General features: G+C 41.6%; 1 protein-coding gene across 5 annotated transcripts in view; it reads left to right on the top strand.

The window, feature by feature from the left end:
* The window catches only part of ANKRD44 (ankyrin repeat domain 44), a 298,600-nt gene extending 287,557 nt beyond the window's left edge, over window positions 1–11,043 (top strand). For 3 of the 5 annotated variants that reach the window (XM_037167007.2, XM_037167006.2, XM_037167008.2), the window contains exons 25-28: window positions 368–450; window positions 2,929–3,011; window positions 4,293–4,384; window positions 6,749–7,854. In XM_037167007.2, the coding sequence (XP_037022902.2) occupies window positions 368–450; window positions 2,929–3,011; window positions 4,293–4,384; window positions 6,749–6,996 (506 nt within the window). In that variant the 3' untranslated portion in view covers window positions 6,997–7,854. Of the gene's footprint in view, window positions 1–367; window positions 451–2,928; window positions 3,012–4,292; window positions 4,385–6,748; window positions 7,855–8,077 lie in introns of those variants that run through there. The other 2 variants (XM_037167009.2, XM_037167010.2) reach the window with 2 other exon arrangements.
* The last annotated feature ends 4,426 nt before the right edge of the window (window positions 11,044–15,469 follow it).

The raw sequence follows: 15,469 nt of genomic DNA, 5'->3' as shown, positions 1-15,469 counted from the left end.
ACAGAAAGACCGATATTTTATTTAAGCCACCTGACTCTACTGGCTCATTGTCTGCATTCCGGTTACCGGGTTGTTGGTGGACCTTACCAAAGTGAGCCAACCTTTCTGCAGTGAAATCTCTTGATGCTTAAAAACCGAATGCGACAAAAAACCGTTTTATCTGGAAATAAAACTGTAAAGACAATTGAAGTGAATGCCTATAGGCCTTGGATTTGGATAAAACAAATGTGGCAATAAATTGTTCCTTTTTTGTTAAAAACATTAACTATGATTGTGTGAGCTGGACTAATCTAAATGTTATTGTTTCTATAGTAACATCTTCAAAATGCATGTAGTCTGAATGACTTTGTTTTGTTTTTTTCTGTAGACATTCTGGTGAACGTTGCCCAGGCAGATCTGTCTCTAAAGGATAAGGACTTGAACACACCCGTACATTTGGCTTGTAGTAAAGTATGTAAATGAATTTGAAACACTATTTGGTGTAAGAACAATAACAATACCACTTAAACTTTATCTCAGAAGTGTGTATTCTGGCCCTTAATTAAGATGTGCCTTTCCCCAGATGTTGTCGATTCTAAGCGGAATGGAATCGAAGGAGGAAAAGCAGAGGGCGGGCCCACGCTGGGGTGATGAGGCCGAGGAGCTTTTCAGGGCGTCCGCCACTTGCGTTCTCGCTGCGGTCTCTGTCTTCCTGTTGCCACTGTACCTGTTTTCCTGGTTGTGACACCGTATTTCGGTTTTAAACACAAATTAGAACTTTAGATATACAGCTTCTAAAATATAAGCAGTTCCGCGGTTTTCATTTTGTTTCGTTTTGAAGGCGTTGTAATAACACAACCAAAAAATACTCTTGTAGGAGGCAAATCAGTGGGTTCGTATGCAGTGCTGCCCTCTCCCTTTTTTCTGGTGCATAGTTCAATGCAAAGGACGCACTGGGTTTTTCAAATAAAAACAGCATTGTGTTTACATGCAATGCAGGGTCCCTAATTCAGCAAAAGATTAACGGTACATATAAATGTATGATTTTACAAAAGTGGGATCATTCTGTTTACAGCCTGTTTTTGTAACTGAATCGTATTGTGAAAGTCTTTCTTTTTAGACATTTTTAGAATGTTTTAGAAGATGTGTAGTATCCTTCTACCTCAGGACCGTGCCATCCTTTCATCAACCCACCCCCTACTGTGAGGCATTTGCTTGCTTTCAAATATAAGCAACTATAAATAATACTAATTGCAGAGAAATTTTTTTAGGAATCCTTGTTTCTTTAAAATAAATTTCTAAATGTGACATTATTGAGTCTGAGGCTATGAACATTTTCAAGACCAAATTATCTTTTTTTAAATTCTTTTTAAATTTAATTATTGTTCAAGTACAGTTTTCTGTCTTTTCCTCCCATCCCAGCCCACCCCCCCCAGTGACCCCCACCTCCCTCTCATTTCCACTCCCTTAGTTGTTTTCCATGTGTCCTTTATACTAGTTCCTCCCCTTTTTCCCCTGAAATTCCCTCCCCTCCCCCCTCTGGTCGCTGTCCCCCTGTTCTCTATTTTAGTGTAAAGACCAAATTATCTTGTAATGAAGTCAGAACCATTTACACTCCAGCAGTTGTGCGTCACAGTGAAACCCCCAGCCCTGGCCAGTAGCTCAGGAGGTTAGAGCGTCGTCCTGACACGGCAAGGCTGTGGGTTCAATCCCCAGTCAGAATCAACCAATGAATGCATAAATAAGTGGAACAACAAATTGATGTTTCTCTCTCTCTCTCTCTTTCCCTCTCTACCTCCCTCTCTTAGTCTCTCTCTCTAAAATCAATAAATAAATGTTTAAAAAAGAATGCAACCTCCATGGAAATTTCCAAATTACAATTTGGAAATTATAATTATAATTATAATTAGACTCTTAATTATATTTAAGGGTCTCCCTCATAAGGCACCAGGTGACGCCAGTTGGCACCAGTGATGGTGGTGTAGTTCAACAGAGTTAAGGCGCTATCTATACCCACTAGGACCAGAAGTCTCAGCTGTTCCCTTCAGTGGTTGCATTTTCTCACTTCATGTTCTGGGAGGCCCATAGGAAACACAAGAAGTGCTCAGTTGTGTAAACTTTATTCCAAGGTATAGTTTTCATGAGCATAAGCGCAGTGCTTTTCAAATGTCACTTTGCCACTGAATCACCTGACAACATTGTTAAAATTCCGATTCTGATGTAGTAGGTCTGGAGTGGGGCCCGAGAGCCAACGTTTCCACCCTGTGTGGTGCTGATGCTGCCAGTCACAAGGGCGTAGGAAGCCGTGGCCCCTCACAGAGCAGAGATCTGAAACTGTGAATGCGCCTCTGTCTGATCAGTTGGTTTTTAAAATTATCAACTGTCTGTTGTCGTAAGATGCAGAGATAATTCCCCCTAGTTGAGGAAAAAATGAATGAACTTTCTTGAAAAGGAGTCCATTCTCAACGGAAGGCAGTAAATGATGAGTCATACAGGGAACAGGTGTGGTGGGAATGCCAAGGATGATGGGTCACTGAAGTGGTTAGTAATTGAGGGCTTGAGGAAGGAGATGGGGCTTGACGTATATTTAGTGTTGAAAGACACTTCTAATTCTGCTGTTTCCCAGCTGACCTGGCTGAACTGTTACCCGTTTCAGCTCTCTAGACATTAATTCTAAAAGTTCTCCTAGAAATAATTACTGTTTCAGATCAGATTTATATTCACCAAGTCCTATGGACCTCATTCAGGGTCTTGAAAAGTCTAGGGCCCTTTGACTATTTTACTTTTTAGAAGAAAAGAAGAATTACTCAAATCATAGCCTTACAAAATATATATATATATATATAGGCAGGGGACATTCATTTTAAATTTGAATTATATTGAAGTGATTGTTCCGGAACTTTTTGATGTTTCTGTCTTCTGTTTCTTATTATTTTTTTTCTCTATTAGGGTCATGAAAAATGTGCCTTGTTAATACTTGACAAGATACAAGACGAGCGCCTTATTAACGCAAAAAATAGTGCACTGCAGACGTAAGTGTGATGACTGAAGTTTGACTCAGACCCAAGTTCATGGTCATTTATTTAACAAATATTAAGAGCTTGCTTTGTGCCAGGCTAGAGCAGGGGAGTGCAGCTGCGAAAGACATAGTCCGGCTTCCCCTTCATGTGGCTTAGTCCGAGACCGACAAATGCAGACCAGGCGAGGCATCTTTAGTTAGAGTCTTTGTTTTGATGTGCCTTCATAGACATTGGTCAAGTCCATGTTTATCTTTGCTGATATTTCTATGGTAATATTGTAAATTTTGTGGGTGGTCAGAAAATCTTATGGGCTGACGTATTTGGGGAAACATTTGTATAAATGTGTTAGCATTATGTATTTGTACTGGAAAATGACAGTTTTATACATTGGGTTCCCAGAATATACTGGAAGAATTTCCAAGCTATTTGCCTTAATTACACTTTAGTGTAATTCGGTGTCATCCTTGATGTGAAAGATCTCAAAGCTGCTTCACGTTCTACTTTCGGAAATTACACATTTGTGTTAAGAGCAAAGGACTATTAAGATTTGTTTTCATTGAAATTCTTAAGGAACATATAGCAGAATATACTGTTGGGTTTCTTTTTGAACACTTTATTTTTGGAGAGAAGGGAAAGGAGGGAGAAAGAGAGGGAGAGAAACATCAATGCGTGGGAGGAACATCGATCAGCTGCCTCTCACATGCACCCCAACCAGGGACCCCGGCTTGCAACCCAGGCATGTGCCCTGACTGCGAACTGAGCCGGTGACCTTTCTCTTTGCAGGACACAATGCTCAACCAACTGAGCCACACTGGTCAGGGCAGAATATACTGGGTTTGACATTGTTCTTGAAGGTATTATAACTTCAGTAAAATATCATTTAGTAATAACAAGGAGATTTGAGATTATATACATGGGTGATATATTAAAGTCATATTGATGAATTTTGTGAAACAGTGATTCAAATTCTAGAGTAGAAATCAAGGGGTAAGGAACCTTCTAGAAAACACACTAGATTTTGAGTTCTGTTTTCCTATTTACCGTCACTGAGGTTGTTTGACATGCAGGGAATTTGTAATGTGTCTAGAGAAGTCTGGACCAGCATGGAAGAACTGTGGGTCATTAGCCCCCAGAAAAGATCTGGCCAGCCAATCTCTTCTTTTAAAAGTAAAAACGTTCATATAGTTTCAATGGATTCTCAAGTACTCTCTTCCCTCTAACAACGCAGGCTACCCAGATGACACGTGCTCACACAAACACGATCACAGTTGACGCTCAGTGTTCTGATTTCAGACCCCTCCATGTTGCTGCGCGCAATGGCTTGAAGGTCGTGGTTAAAGAGCTGCTGGCCAAAGGGGCTTGTGTCCTCGCTGTCGACGAGAACGGTAAGTGGGAAAAGGAAGCAATTACTGCAGGTATTTTCCCCGTGCCGTGAAGCCAGAGCAAATGACAAGTGTAGGAGCTAGTTAAAAGGCAGTAAGAATTCTCTCCCCATCGGAAGTTCCCTGTGTGTGAGAAATCAAACAAGGATCATTTGTCCTGTCTGTCCCTGCTGTAGCCCACCACTGCCTTTCATTTCGCATGTCCTGTCAGCAGCTGGTCTCTAACTCCTCAGCGTGGGGTGGTTAAAGGATTTTAGATGCACTAAAACGCTTTCAACTCGGTATTCGCAATTCTGACTGCCTACACTGAAGAGTTAGAGATTACACATCGTTAGTGCATGCTTGAGGGCTCACATAAAACACCAGGTCTCTGTATTTCAGTTCATTCTGAGATCAAACTTTTTCTTTTTAATAACAGATCAGAACTCACATTCCCAGGATGGATATTTGAGGAACATGAATAAAAATTCAAAACTAATATCTAGGCCTGAAACTTCTCTTTATATATATATTTTTTCTAAATGAATTAGCTCTTAACAGAAGCTTTCCATTCTGCTTCCTAAGAAATTCTGAAAATTAATGAACTCTAGAATTGTATTAAACCAACATTTTAAGCACAATGCCTATTAACCTTGGGGAGCAAAAGAGGGACTTCTGGATATTTAGAAATCAAGTAAAAAATTTTAAATGTGGCATTAATTAAGATCTAATAAAACGTATTAATGTAACTCAATTAACTGCTTATTACAGGTATTGGAATTAGGAGCTCATGCCTATTTCTCCGAAGTAAGCAGCCATGTGACATCATTGGCTAACCCCCGTTAGTTTTGGTTTTGCGGCCCCAGTACCCTAGCATGTTCCCTGCTCTGTCCTCAACCTGACTCATCTAGGAGGTGCAGAAAGTTCTCTGTTACTTCATCTCTTTGGTTTTCCTGCCTCACCTTCCCTCCCCCTCTAAACACCGCTACACACCTTAGGGATGCAGTGCAGAGGCCCACAGTGTTTCTCTGAAATGACCAGAGACCAGGATAATACATTAGTTTCGCTTCTCTGGTGTAAGTCTGACACCAGTAAGCCTCACCCAGCCAATGACAACCTTGGGCCATGGAACTGTGATTTGTCTCAGGGCTTAGCTTCAAAGACCTGGGAACATTGGAGGGAATTTAGTGCAGTACTAGCTGTCATAACCCCTTTAACTCATCACAGACCTTTGTGGAATAGGATGTTAAGATAGCTGTCCATTCTTGTTTGTTTTTACACCAGAGAAGAAATAATCTGTTAAGAGGGGTTGAGGGGGAGCAGAAAGGAGGTCAAGTGTTGATAAACAAAAGAGCAAAAAGTTAAGTTTTATTGAGCCATTTCATAAAGGAGTGAATAGCAATAGGAACCTCAGCCAGTGGAGAGGACAGGGTAACCCTTTCAGGACAGGAGAATCAAGGTGGAATAAGGTAGTAATAATAATTACATCAAAGAATATATTTCCCCGTGCAACTGATTCATGCACTGAGATAATATTTCCCTTCTGGACCCACAAAGTGTAAATGGTGGAGAATGACACGACTCCATGTCAACCATAGCAATTTTCTGACTTTGGTTGTCATTGTTCCTACTTTTAAAAATTCTGTTAGGTTTCTTTTAAATGACAGTACCTCTTTAATTACAAACAGCCAGTGCCTTCCTGTGTCTGATCTACTCAGATGATTCTGTTTTTCTAGAACAAGTTGATTGTTATATTCTTTATATAAAATGTGTGTATACAGACACACTTTATATATGAATACATATTTATGTGAATATATATTATTAGTTGATATTATTGACATTTATGTATAAGTGCAATAGTGACAAAGCTGCGTGACTTGCTTTCACGGACATCTGATTTTCAGTATCCTTTCTAGCCTGACGGTCGCTTGCCTACCATGGAAAGTCATTGTTCTCAGAATGAGAGAGCTCCGGCCCCAGCCTCAGGCGCATGCTGTGTGTGGTCTCTAGTGGAAACACCTTCCTTGTTGTCCTGTTGCTGTTTTTTTGTGGAATTGTGTCCCACCCACCCCCCCTCGTGTTTCTGGTCCCTAGACAAAGACTCGAGTTCTGCCTAACTTTGGATAATATAGTGCTTGTTGCTGTCATGTAAGCTAAAAAAAAAAACCCCAAACCCCAAACCCTCCATAAAGTGTCTTCCCTTCCAGTCCCCTCTAGCCTCACCCCTAGCATGACCTGTGGGAAGTAACCCCTCCTTTTGCCTGGCATGATTTCTAACGCAACATACATCTCCACGTGTGAGGTCGTTCGAGATGTACTGTGGAAGGCTCGCGCTGCCTCTGGGTTCCCCGGACTAACCACTGCCTTGTCTGCATTTACGCCCAGGTCATACCCCGGCCCTGGCTTGTGCTCCTAACAAAGACGTGGCTGACTGCCTGGCCCTCATTTTGGCTACCATGATGCCTTTTTCTCCTTCCAGTACAATGACGGCTGTCAACTTCGTTTGTTTTAAAAAAGACAATTTGAACAGGACGACCCTCTCCAATCGGGGTAGCATGGTTAGCCTGTGCAGTAACAACATAGGCTCGGAGGATGGGTACGATGAAAATGATTCTGACTCGGAAACGTTCTGACTGCGGACGGTAGAAGTTTTCCTTGGTCAACCGTGTTGAAGAAAGGGAAAGAAGCTTGAATTCCAGGTCTATGTTGTGTTCGTGTATTATTACGGGCCCGAGCTAGCAGAAGCCAATAGAGAAGGAATCAACCCAGCTGAGAGACGCAGCAAGGCAGCAGGGTGAAGCACTCCCACACACGGGCCCCAGTTTTGATTTGCTGCATGTTTTCCTTAGATCTGAGATACTTCTGTGAAAGTCTACCTCTCGTTTTAAGTAAGGAATAAAGAAATGCATTTAGTTCTTTTTCTTTGAGGATGAGAGGGAACTGTTGTTCTCTTGAAGTGTTTTGTTTTGTTTTCATTACCTCACTTGGCAGTGAGTTCTCAGAAGTATATCAATGTGACATTCGTGTCCCCGGGGAGGGGAAGGAAGGGGTAGGTAGGAAATGCCTCCAGCCTCTTTTCACTTTGATGTTTACTTCCTCACGAGAAGCCAAAGGTAAAAGTGTTTAGCTTCAGAAATGATGCCTGTAATAATAATCTTTTCAAGGGAGTGAAACAAATCTTTTCAATTAATCTATGTCCTCTCTATAGTAAGCACTTAAATATCCAGAACTTCTTTCTGAGGATGTTTGTTCAAGTTGCCAGGTGAAGGTGGGACATTCATTGAAAACTAATCTTGCTTTTTTTCACTGAACACAAATATGACATCCACTGCTCCCCGTAACGAGCCCGCGGCTTGTTTTCACCTGTAGATTGAATCCAAATCTAATAACCTTTGAAGTGAAAATTATATTGCACCAAAACTTTGAGACATATGCAAGTTTAATATGAAACTATCCTTTATTGATTTGCCCTCAATTGAAAATAGTAACTTTTAAACAAATACCAGGACCATCAGCCTTGTTCATCCATAGTAAAGTGTTAAGTGAGCCTCTCAGTCAAGGTCATGCCAAGTGAGTGGAAGTGTGATTGAGAAAGGGAATGAAGGAAGGAAAAGCAAGCGGTCAAAATGGGTGACGTGGAAATTAAAGCCAATTTATAGTTGCTTGATGATGAAATCAACATAGTGAATGCTGTGTCTGCTCCCTCTGCCAAAGCTTCTAGGTCAAATGGACCGCGCTCCACGCCTGGGATAGTGGTACAAAAAGAAGAATGAGACTCTAAAAATCACGCACATACACATGTGCACATATATGTATATGTATGTCTGTTTCTCATCGACCAGCTGTCCACGAGGACCAAAATGCTTCAGTCTAAAATGAAAGATTTAAATTGTTTTTCTTCAAAGTGAAAGCAAGAACTGAAGTAGCTTTTCTATATAGTTAAAACGTAATCTCTTTTTTTGCATAATAGTCCGATGTATTTTATATTTCTTATGACAGATTTCTAGTTGATGGCTTAACATTTGTAACTGCTAATGTGTTGACCACGGCTTTTTTTTTTTGGCCAGACTAGAGAAAAATGTTCATATACTTTTGATGTAAATGTGTTTATATTTATTTGAAATGAAACAAATGCCAAGAAAACATCCTTTGTTCTCTCATTTCATTGCTCTGTGTCTCACTTGGAATAACAAAAAAAAAAAAGCAGAAAAGCACACAGGGCCCTCCCCGGGCTAGCCAGCAGTGCTGGGGCCAAGCCCAGCACTCCCACCCTCAGCATCTCTCACCCTGACTGCAGAGGGGCACCACATCCATTGCTCATCCCCAGTGTGTGGCCAGCTTAGAGCTCAGAAGACATTGGAGCCTTACATCCTTCTGCCAGGTGAAAACTGAAGCGTGCAGTAGATTGTATACACAGAGGTGGCCAAAGAAAGGTACAGAAATTATCCTAAATACACCGAAATCCCGGAGGGTCCCAAGACCCTAAGGGGAAACTCTATCAGTGTGTGGGCACAGGCGCCAAAAGAAGTAAAAATCACCAGCTCAAGTGCTCTGTTCCACGCGTGGAAGAGACAGAAGACAACATTGAATTAGGGCAGCACTCTCTGACCATTTTATAATCGGTTTCTCTTTCACCCTGGAGATTTGTGCTTCATGGTGTATGTGAGATATTTTTAAAACAGTGTTCTATCATATCTGGATCAAATACAGATACTGTATTATATTTTTCATCTAACTGTAAAAAAACTTTAATCTTACTCTTTTAATATCCTGGATTTAATTAAAAACTCACACTGGGTTCTTCACAAATGCAGACTGGTTCAGAGGACTTACACAATTGGTATTAATTTTCCTGAAAATTTTTTAGCACTACTAACATTATGTCTTCAATTCCCCTCCTTCCTCTGTTCTTCCTCCTTGTTTAGAGATGAATTTTTTAAAGTAGATAAACTGCTAATGAGCAATAATGACCTTGTCATTACCAAAACACTGAAAATGAGAGCGACCCAACATCCAAAAGCATGATGTACTGCGGTGTCTTTTTCTAGAAGTGAATGGAACTCTTGCTCAGTAGGCGCTGAGAGCAGGAGAAGAAATGGCTGCTTTCATGGTGAAGCAGCATTAACATGTTCCCGTAGAGCCTCCCAGAGAACCAGGACCCTTGCGGCAGGCAGAGCGGTGCCCTGCAACATTATCTCCACAGAGCTGCGTTTTGACTCCTCCCCCCTTACTGATAGAAAGAAGGAGGACAAAGGAGCAAAATGCAATCCTGCTTGCTGCCAACTGTTCATTAAAGCAGTCTTGCCTCTTTCTCTTGCCCCCCAAGACTAATTTTTTTCCTTTAGGAAATGACTTTAAAAACTCTGAGTTCTGTGTTTGTCAAGTACATCTCTTAGAAGTGAAATTAGATTTGCACATAGCTTTCGAAGGAAAAAAAACCCCACAAAACATGCTTTTTGTTGCATCTTAGTTGTTTAGTGCTTTTACCTAAGTGTTACTTTTGGACTGTATTTTAACCACAGCCACAGGGATCATGTTTCATTGCACTTAACCTGTTTGCCAGTGTCTGCTTATCCTTGGTAAATACATTACTATCTCCAAATTGCCTAAAATCTGCTCTGATTCTACAGTCAATAGCTCAGGGGATTTCTATTTATCACTACTAAAAGGGCACCATAGTATGTTTTGGTACTTTCGTCAGTAAACAGCTGCTTGATTTATTATTTTATTGTTAAATCAGAACAAGAACGTCAAATGGATCTGCTGCACTAGTTGCTCTTTGTGCCGTTGAGCAACTCGGTTTGTTTTATCTGTTGCGTTGGTTGAAGAACTCCTCCCCTTTTTTGTCTTGTAATATAAAGTTAGAGTGCCTTTTTACATTTGTATATTCTGAAAGTGTTCTGTGAAATGTTTTGTATTTTTTTTCATTTGAGTGTTACCAGAGCAATATAATACCAGTGAGTTTTCATTTCAGCCTTTCTTTGAATGTATAAAGTGTCTTTTTTCCTATTTCCCCTTTTACCTGCTTTGAAATGAAAATGAAAATGCTGAAGTTTTCTCTAGCAGTTATGTTTGATTTCACTGAAATGCTTTCTTCTTACAAAACTGTAAACCATAGGTCAGTGTTATAGGGGAAAAGCGTTCTAAGATAGTGACAATCTGAGTGTGTGTACAAAGTATAATCCTACGTGTTTCTTATGCAGTGATCTACAAACTCAATGCGAATACCTTTCGTTTCGTAGTTTGTCTACATACTTTATGCTTTAGCATGTGCAATATATCTTTGCAAAGCACGATGATACAAACCCAGTGCCAGTGTTATATTTTGCATAACATATTTGTAACAGCATAAAATATTGTTTGATGAGTTCAGTGGGATTTTGTCTGTAATGTTTTCTTATGTAAATTGGAGTTGAATGACTCTCATTAATGCTATGACTGTAAAAATGAGGAAAATGACTTTTAGTTCAGTGAATGACTTTGAACCAGTCCGAATCTCTTCAAGCACAGTTCAATACTTTTTCAACTACTGAATGCTAGCGATGTAATGAAGTGCTTAACTGTAATATACTATGGAAATGCATTCAGATGGTTATTTTTACAAATAAAAACGGTACAAATATTGTTGCAATTTCTGTCCTTTAATTTTTCTAATTTACACTAACTTTACCAATTATTCTACTAAGTTTTTACCCACCAAAGTCAAATTAACCTTAAATTTTGAAACTAAATCAAGAGAAATGCCTCTCTCCAGGTTTGCGACTTCTGTGTATATCATCGCAAATAGAGAAAAAATTCAAACATATGTTTGTGTCCATGATATTTATTTATACCTCCTATTTTGTCATAAAAGATTTGAGCCAGCTTGTAACAAAAGACATGTGATAAACCGAAAGTAGAAAATGTAAGAAGGGAGAAAAGAATGCAAACAAATATGGGAACTATAAAATTTAACACAGTGGCCGTGAACTTGAATTTGCTCTAGGCTTCCTTGTGCTCAGGGTAAGAGGGGAAATGTGACTCACTGTTTTGACTGCATGTATCAGAAAGGAGGAAGCCTATGAGGTCCTCAAATTTGTGAATTCAACTGTACTTACTTTTGTTGTTGCCACCACTGCTCTTGAACGGTGTCATAGTAACCCTGGACCCAAGCTTTCATCACTGTTTTTAAAGGTGTATATAGGACATCTCACCATCAAAACTTCTCCTCTTGAGTAGTTATTTCAGGGACAGTCCCTGGAAGCACTAGGAACAAATTCCTAATGACGGAGTTTCCAGCTGATGAGAAAAAGATTTGGGGATGGAGCCTTCCTGAGTTCCTCAAATCAGTGCCATAGAATGTCAGCAGTTCTTACGGTCCAGCCCGATTCCATCACCATCTTTTCCATGAAAACACTGAACCCCAGAGAACTTATACAATTTGTTCAAATTTGGGTATACAAATATTTAGTGATCTGAAGGCAGACAACTTGTGCTCCAGATGTTCTCTCTTCTGTGCCATCCTACCAAAAATAATGGTTTTTGGTTGTTTTTTATTAGTATTATTTTTGCCAGAAATGTTCAGAGAGGTTGCACTCTGTCCTGTTCTTATTCAAATAAACAAACCTAAGTGCTTTTCATTTTTTAAGATGATAAAGCATGAATCATAGCACAGGTGAGTACTTGCTGAAGTTCAGAGCAGACTGGAATAGATGTGTAACAAGTTACCCTAAAACTTAGTGACTTGAAACAACCAGTGTTTGTTATCTCACAGTTTCTGTGAGTCAGGAGTCCACGCACGGTTCACCTGGGTCTTCTGCCCCCAGTTTCCTCACAGGCTATAATGACGATGTTGACAAGAGATACATTTTCGAGGCTTACTCATAGGGCTGTCGGCAGGATTCGTCACTGGCTCTTGGGCCAGGCATTTCAGTTCTACCAGCTGTCGGCTGCCCTCGGTTCCTTGCCACATGGGCCTTTCTGCATAGCTCACAGTATGGCAGCCTGCCTCAGGAGAGCAAGCAAGTGAGAAAAGCCAGAGAGAGCAAGAGCCAGACAGAAGTCCCAGCTTTTTCACTGAATCTGGAAGTGACAGTCTGTCATTTTCCCCATATCCTCTTCATTAGGGGGCAGTCACAGGTCCGATCTCTACACAAGGAGAGGGGATTACCCAGAGTGTAATGCCGGGCGGAGGGGTCACTGGGGGCTGCTTCAGAAGCTGCTTACCACACTGGGTCTCTCACCGTGCCCCTCCACAGTGTAACATCACTAGGATGACTTTGTCCCAGTCATTGTTAAGGCCATTACTTAGTCCACTTCCTAAGTTTCCTCTCTCAAGGAAAATGTAGGGATTTCTAATGCCACTCTTATATGCAAGACAGAAGAGACCAGGGGCCCCACGGCGGTAATTATAACAGTGAACATTGGTGTGGCACTCTGTCTCCAAACTGCTTGTCAAAGGGACCCTCTCTGTGGTCCCATTCAGGAGGTCTAGGATCCTGAACAACTAGGCCTGGCCTAACACAGTTAATGTGTTCCAGAATTAGCCTGCAAGGCACAAAGGCATTAAGCTAAAAGGCTATTAACATAAAAATATTGTGGGTAAAAGTGCTGTATGAATTGTCTTTTCAGCAGATTTCCTACCCAAGGCACATTTGCTGTAAAATGTTAAGCAGCCAAGATCATGGCTGTGCCATTCATTAATTTTCGAGCACTGCAGGAAATGATTGGAAATGTGTAGGCACTTGTGGGCCGGAGGCGTTGCTACTGGCATTTCTAGGCCAGGGATGCCAAAGGCCCCGCCCATCCTGGGGTGCAACTCCCCCGCCCTCATTACCCATGCTCCCCTCCTGTTTCTGAATCATTTCTTCGTCAATGTCTTATTGGGGAAGCCAGTCATATTTTAAAATTATTTTCACAGGGAATTACATGAACAGGCTCTAATACATATCCCCTTGTAAAGAGCTCTTACAGGCTTAAGAAAAAGAACTTCAGAAGCAATGTCAAGTACACGTTCCCTAGCCATGTACTTTGTCCAGGAGAGATTGCATGCAGGTGAGTGCAGAAAAGTACTGCACAGATTTTGAAACAACTATGAAATTCTTTCGTTATTAAACACACATGCAGGCACATGTTTTAGGCAACAGATTATTGTAGCAGCTTCCCAGGGGGGGCAACCCTACCCACAAAGCTGGGGCACGAGGCCCGTTGTCACGCGGCAAGGTCTGCGAACAGGGCACTGCTGTCCCTCATCGTTCTCTAGGTAGACTCCAGGTCATCACTGTCTACCTTCAAGTGACCATTTCATGAAAGATATTTGAATTCTAGAGGGGGTTTGTAATTTTAAAAAGTAAAAACATTGAAGCAGCACTTGGAGCCCAACAAGCTTACCCGTGTTTATATTCAGTTCACAAAGCATCTAGCAAGTCTGAGAACATGACTAACTCTTAGGTCAGGTTTCCTAAGAATTAACAAACATTTAAGCTCAGATCTTTTTTAATGGAATTTACTGGGGTGATATTGCTTAATAAAATCATATAGGGTTCAGATGTACAACTCTATGGCACCTAATCTGTATATGGTATTGTGTTCACCACCCCAAGTCAAGTCTCCGTCCATCACCATTTATCCCCTCTCTACCATTTCCGATTAATACCGCCTCCCGCCCCACGTCCCCTCTGGTAATCATCAGGCTGTTGTCTGTATCTGTGAGGTTTTTGTTTGTTTGTTTTTTGTTTTGTTTTTGGGGTTTTGTTTGTTTTGGCTTAATCCCTTCACCTTTTTCACCCAGCCCCACACTCCCTCCCCTCTGACATAAGCTCAGATCACGACAGGAAGTTGCCAGCAGTATAAAGATCGGAGGAGAGAACATCCTAGGGAGAGGTAGCAGCCAGTGCCAACACCCAAAGGCAGGTATGAGTTTGACACGTTCCAGGAACAGAAATGGGGACAGTGTGGCTGGGGAGGTGGGTAGTAGAGCATGGTATGAGAGGAGATCAAGAGCTAGGCGGGGCCTGGTCTTACAACATTTCATGAGCCAGGAGAAGAAGCTTATAATTTATTCTGAATGTGATAAAACTCCACTGGAGAACGGTAAGCGCAGTAATGGCTGTGGTCCTAGTTCATTTTTAAAAGGTTAATCTGGCAGTTGAAGGGAGGCAAGAGAGGAACCCTAGGGCTGGTTAGGTGGCCACCACAATAGTCTAGACAAGTAAACACAGCGGCTCCTATTGGTGTGGCAGCAAGGGAAGTGGAGAGAATGTGCTACACTTTCGGTATTCTTGAAGGTGGAGTTGACTGAATTTGCTGATAGTGGGATGCCAAGTAAACCGTCTAGAGTTTGAGGGAGAGTCGTACGAAATTACAGATGGCCAAGGCAGTCGCCTTGGGAGTACATTGAGAGTGAGTAGAGCACTGAACCATAGGCACTTTGACATTTAGAGGTCGGGAAGAGCAGAGGACCTGGCAGAGAAAACCAAAAAGCAGCGGCCAGTGAGGCTGGAGGACAGGCCAGAATCCAAGAGATCTCCAAACCCTGGGAAAGAAAGGATGTGATGAAGAAGGAGTTTCAGTCGGATCTACTGTCCGAATTCTTCTGGGAGGTCAAATAGGATAGGACAGGTGGAGACCACTGGATTTCACAACAGAGTCTATTATTAGTGACCTTCGGAGGAGCAGATGCATCAGAGTGGCTGGCACAACAATCCAGAGAAGATGGGCTGAGGAGCAAAAGAGCGGGTAAAAAGAAGAAAAAAATGTGGCAGTAACTGGAGGACGAGGTGGGTGCCGGGCAGGTATTTGTTTTTGAGGCCAGGAGATATTAGCATATTGATGCCGAGGGGGGTGTCTGTGAGAGAGAAGGAAGAAGGTCTGAGAAGAAATGGGAGGGTAATTTTGGAAAGAATGGTTTAGAGCAGCAGAGGGGGATTGCTGAGTAGGGCCTAGCATGTTTGAGATTTATGACCATGATGTTAAAACGATACCAGTCATCCTGGCGGGTTTTCTGATTCGATGTTTGGGTACAGGTGTAGGGTAAGAAGACAGTGGAATTTAAACAGGGATAGAGCTTTGCCAGTAAAGACCAAGGGGAGCTATGGAGTCAGGGTGCTTTCACATATTCCAAGCTGG

This window comes from Artibeus jamaicensis, unplaced genomic scaffold (assembly GCF_021234435.1).
Source record: "Artibeus jamaicensis isolate MK-2021 breed Jamaican fruit bat unplaced genomic scaffold, CSHL_Jam_final contig_391, whole genome shotgun sequence".
Taxonomy (NCBI): domain Eukaryota; kingdom Metazoa; phylum Chordata; class Mammalia; order Chiroptera; family Phyllostomidae; genus Artibeus; species Artibeus jamaicensis.
The sequence above is the reverse complement of the archived record's forward strand: the minus strand, read 5'-3'. Positions and strand labels throughout refer to the sequence as shown.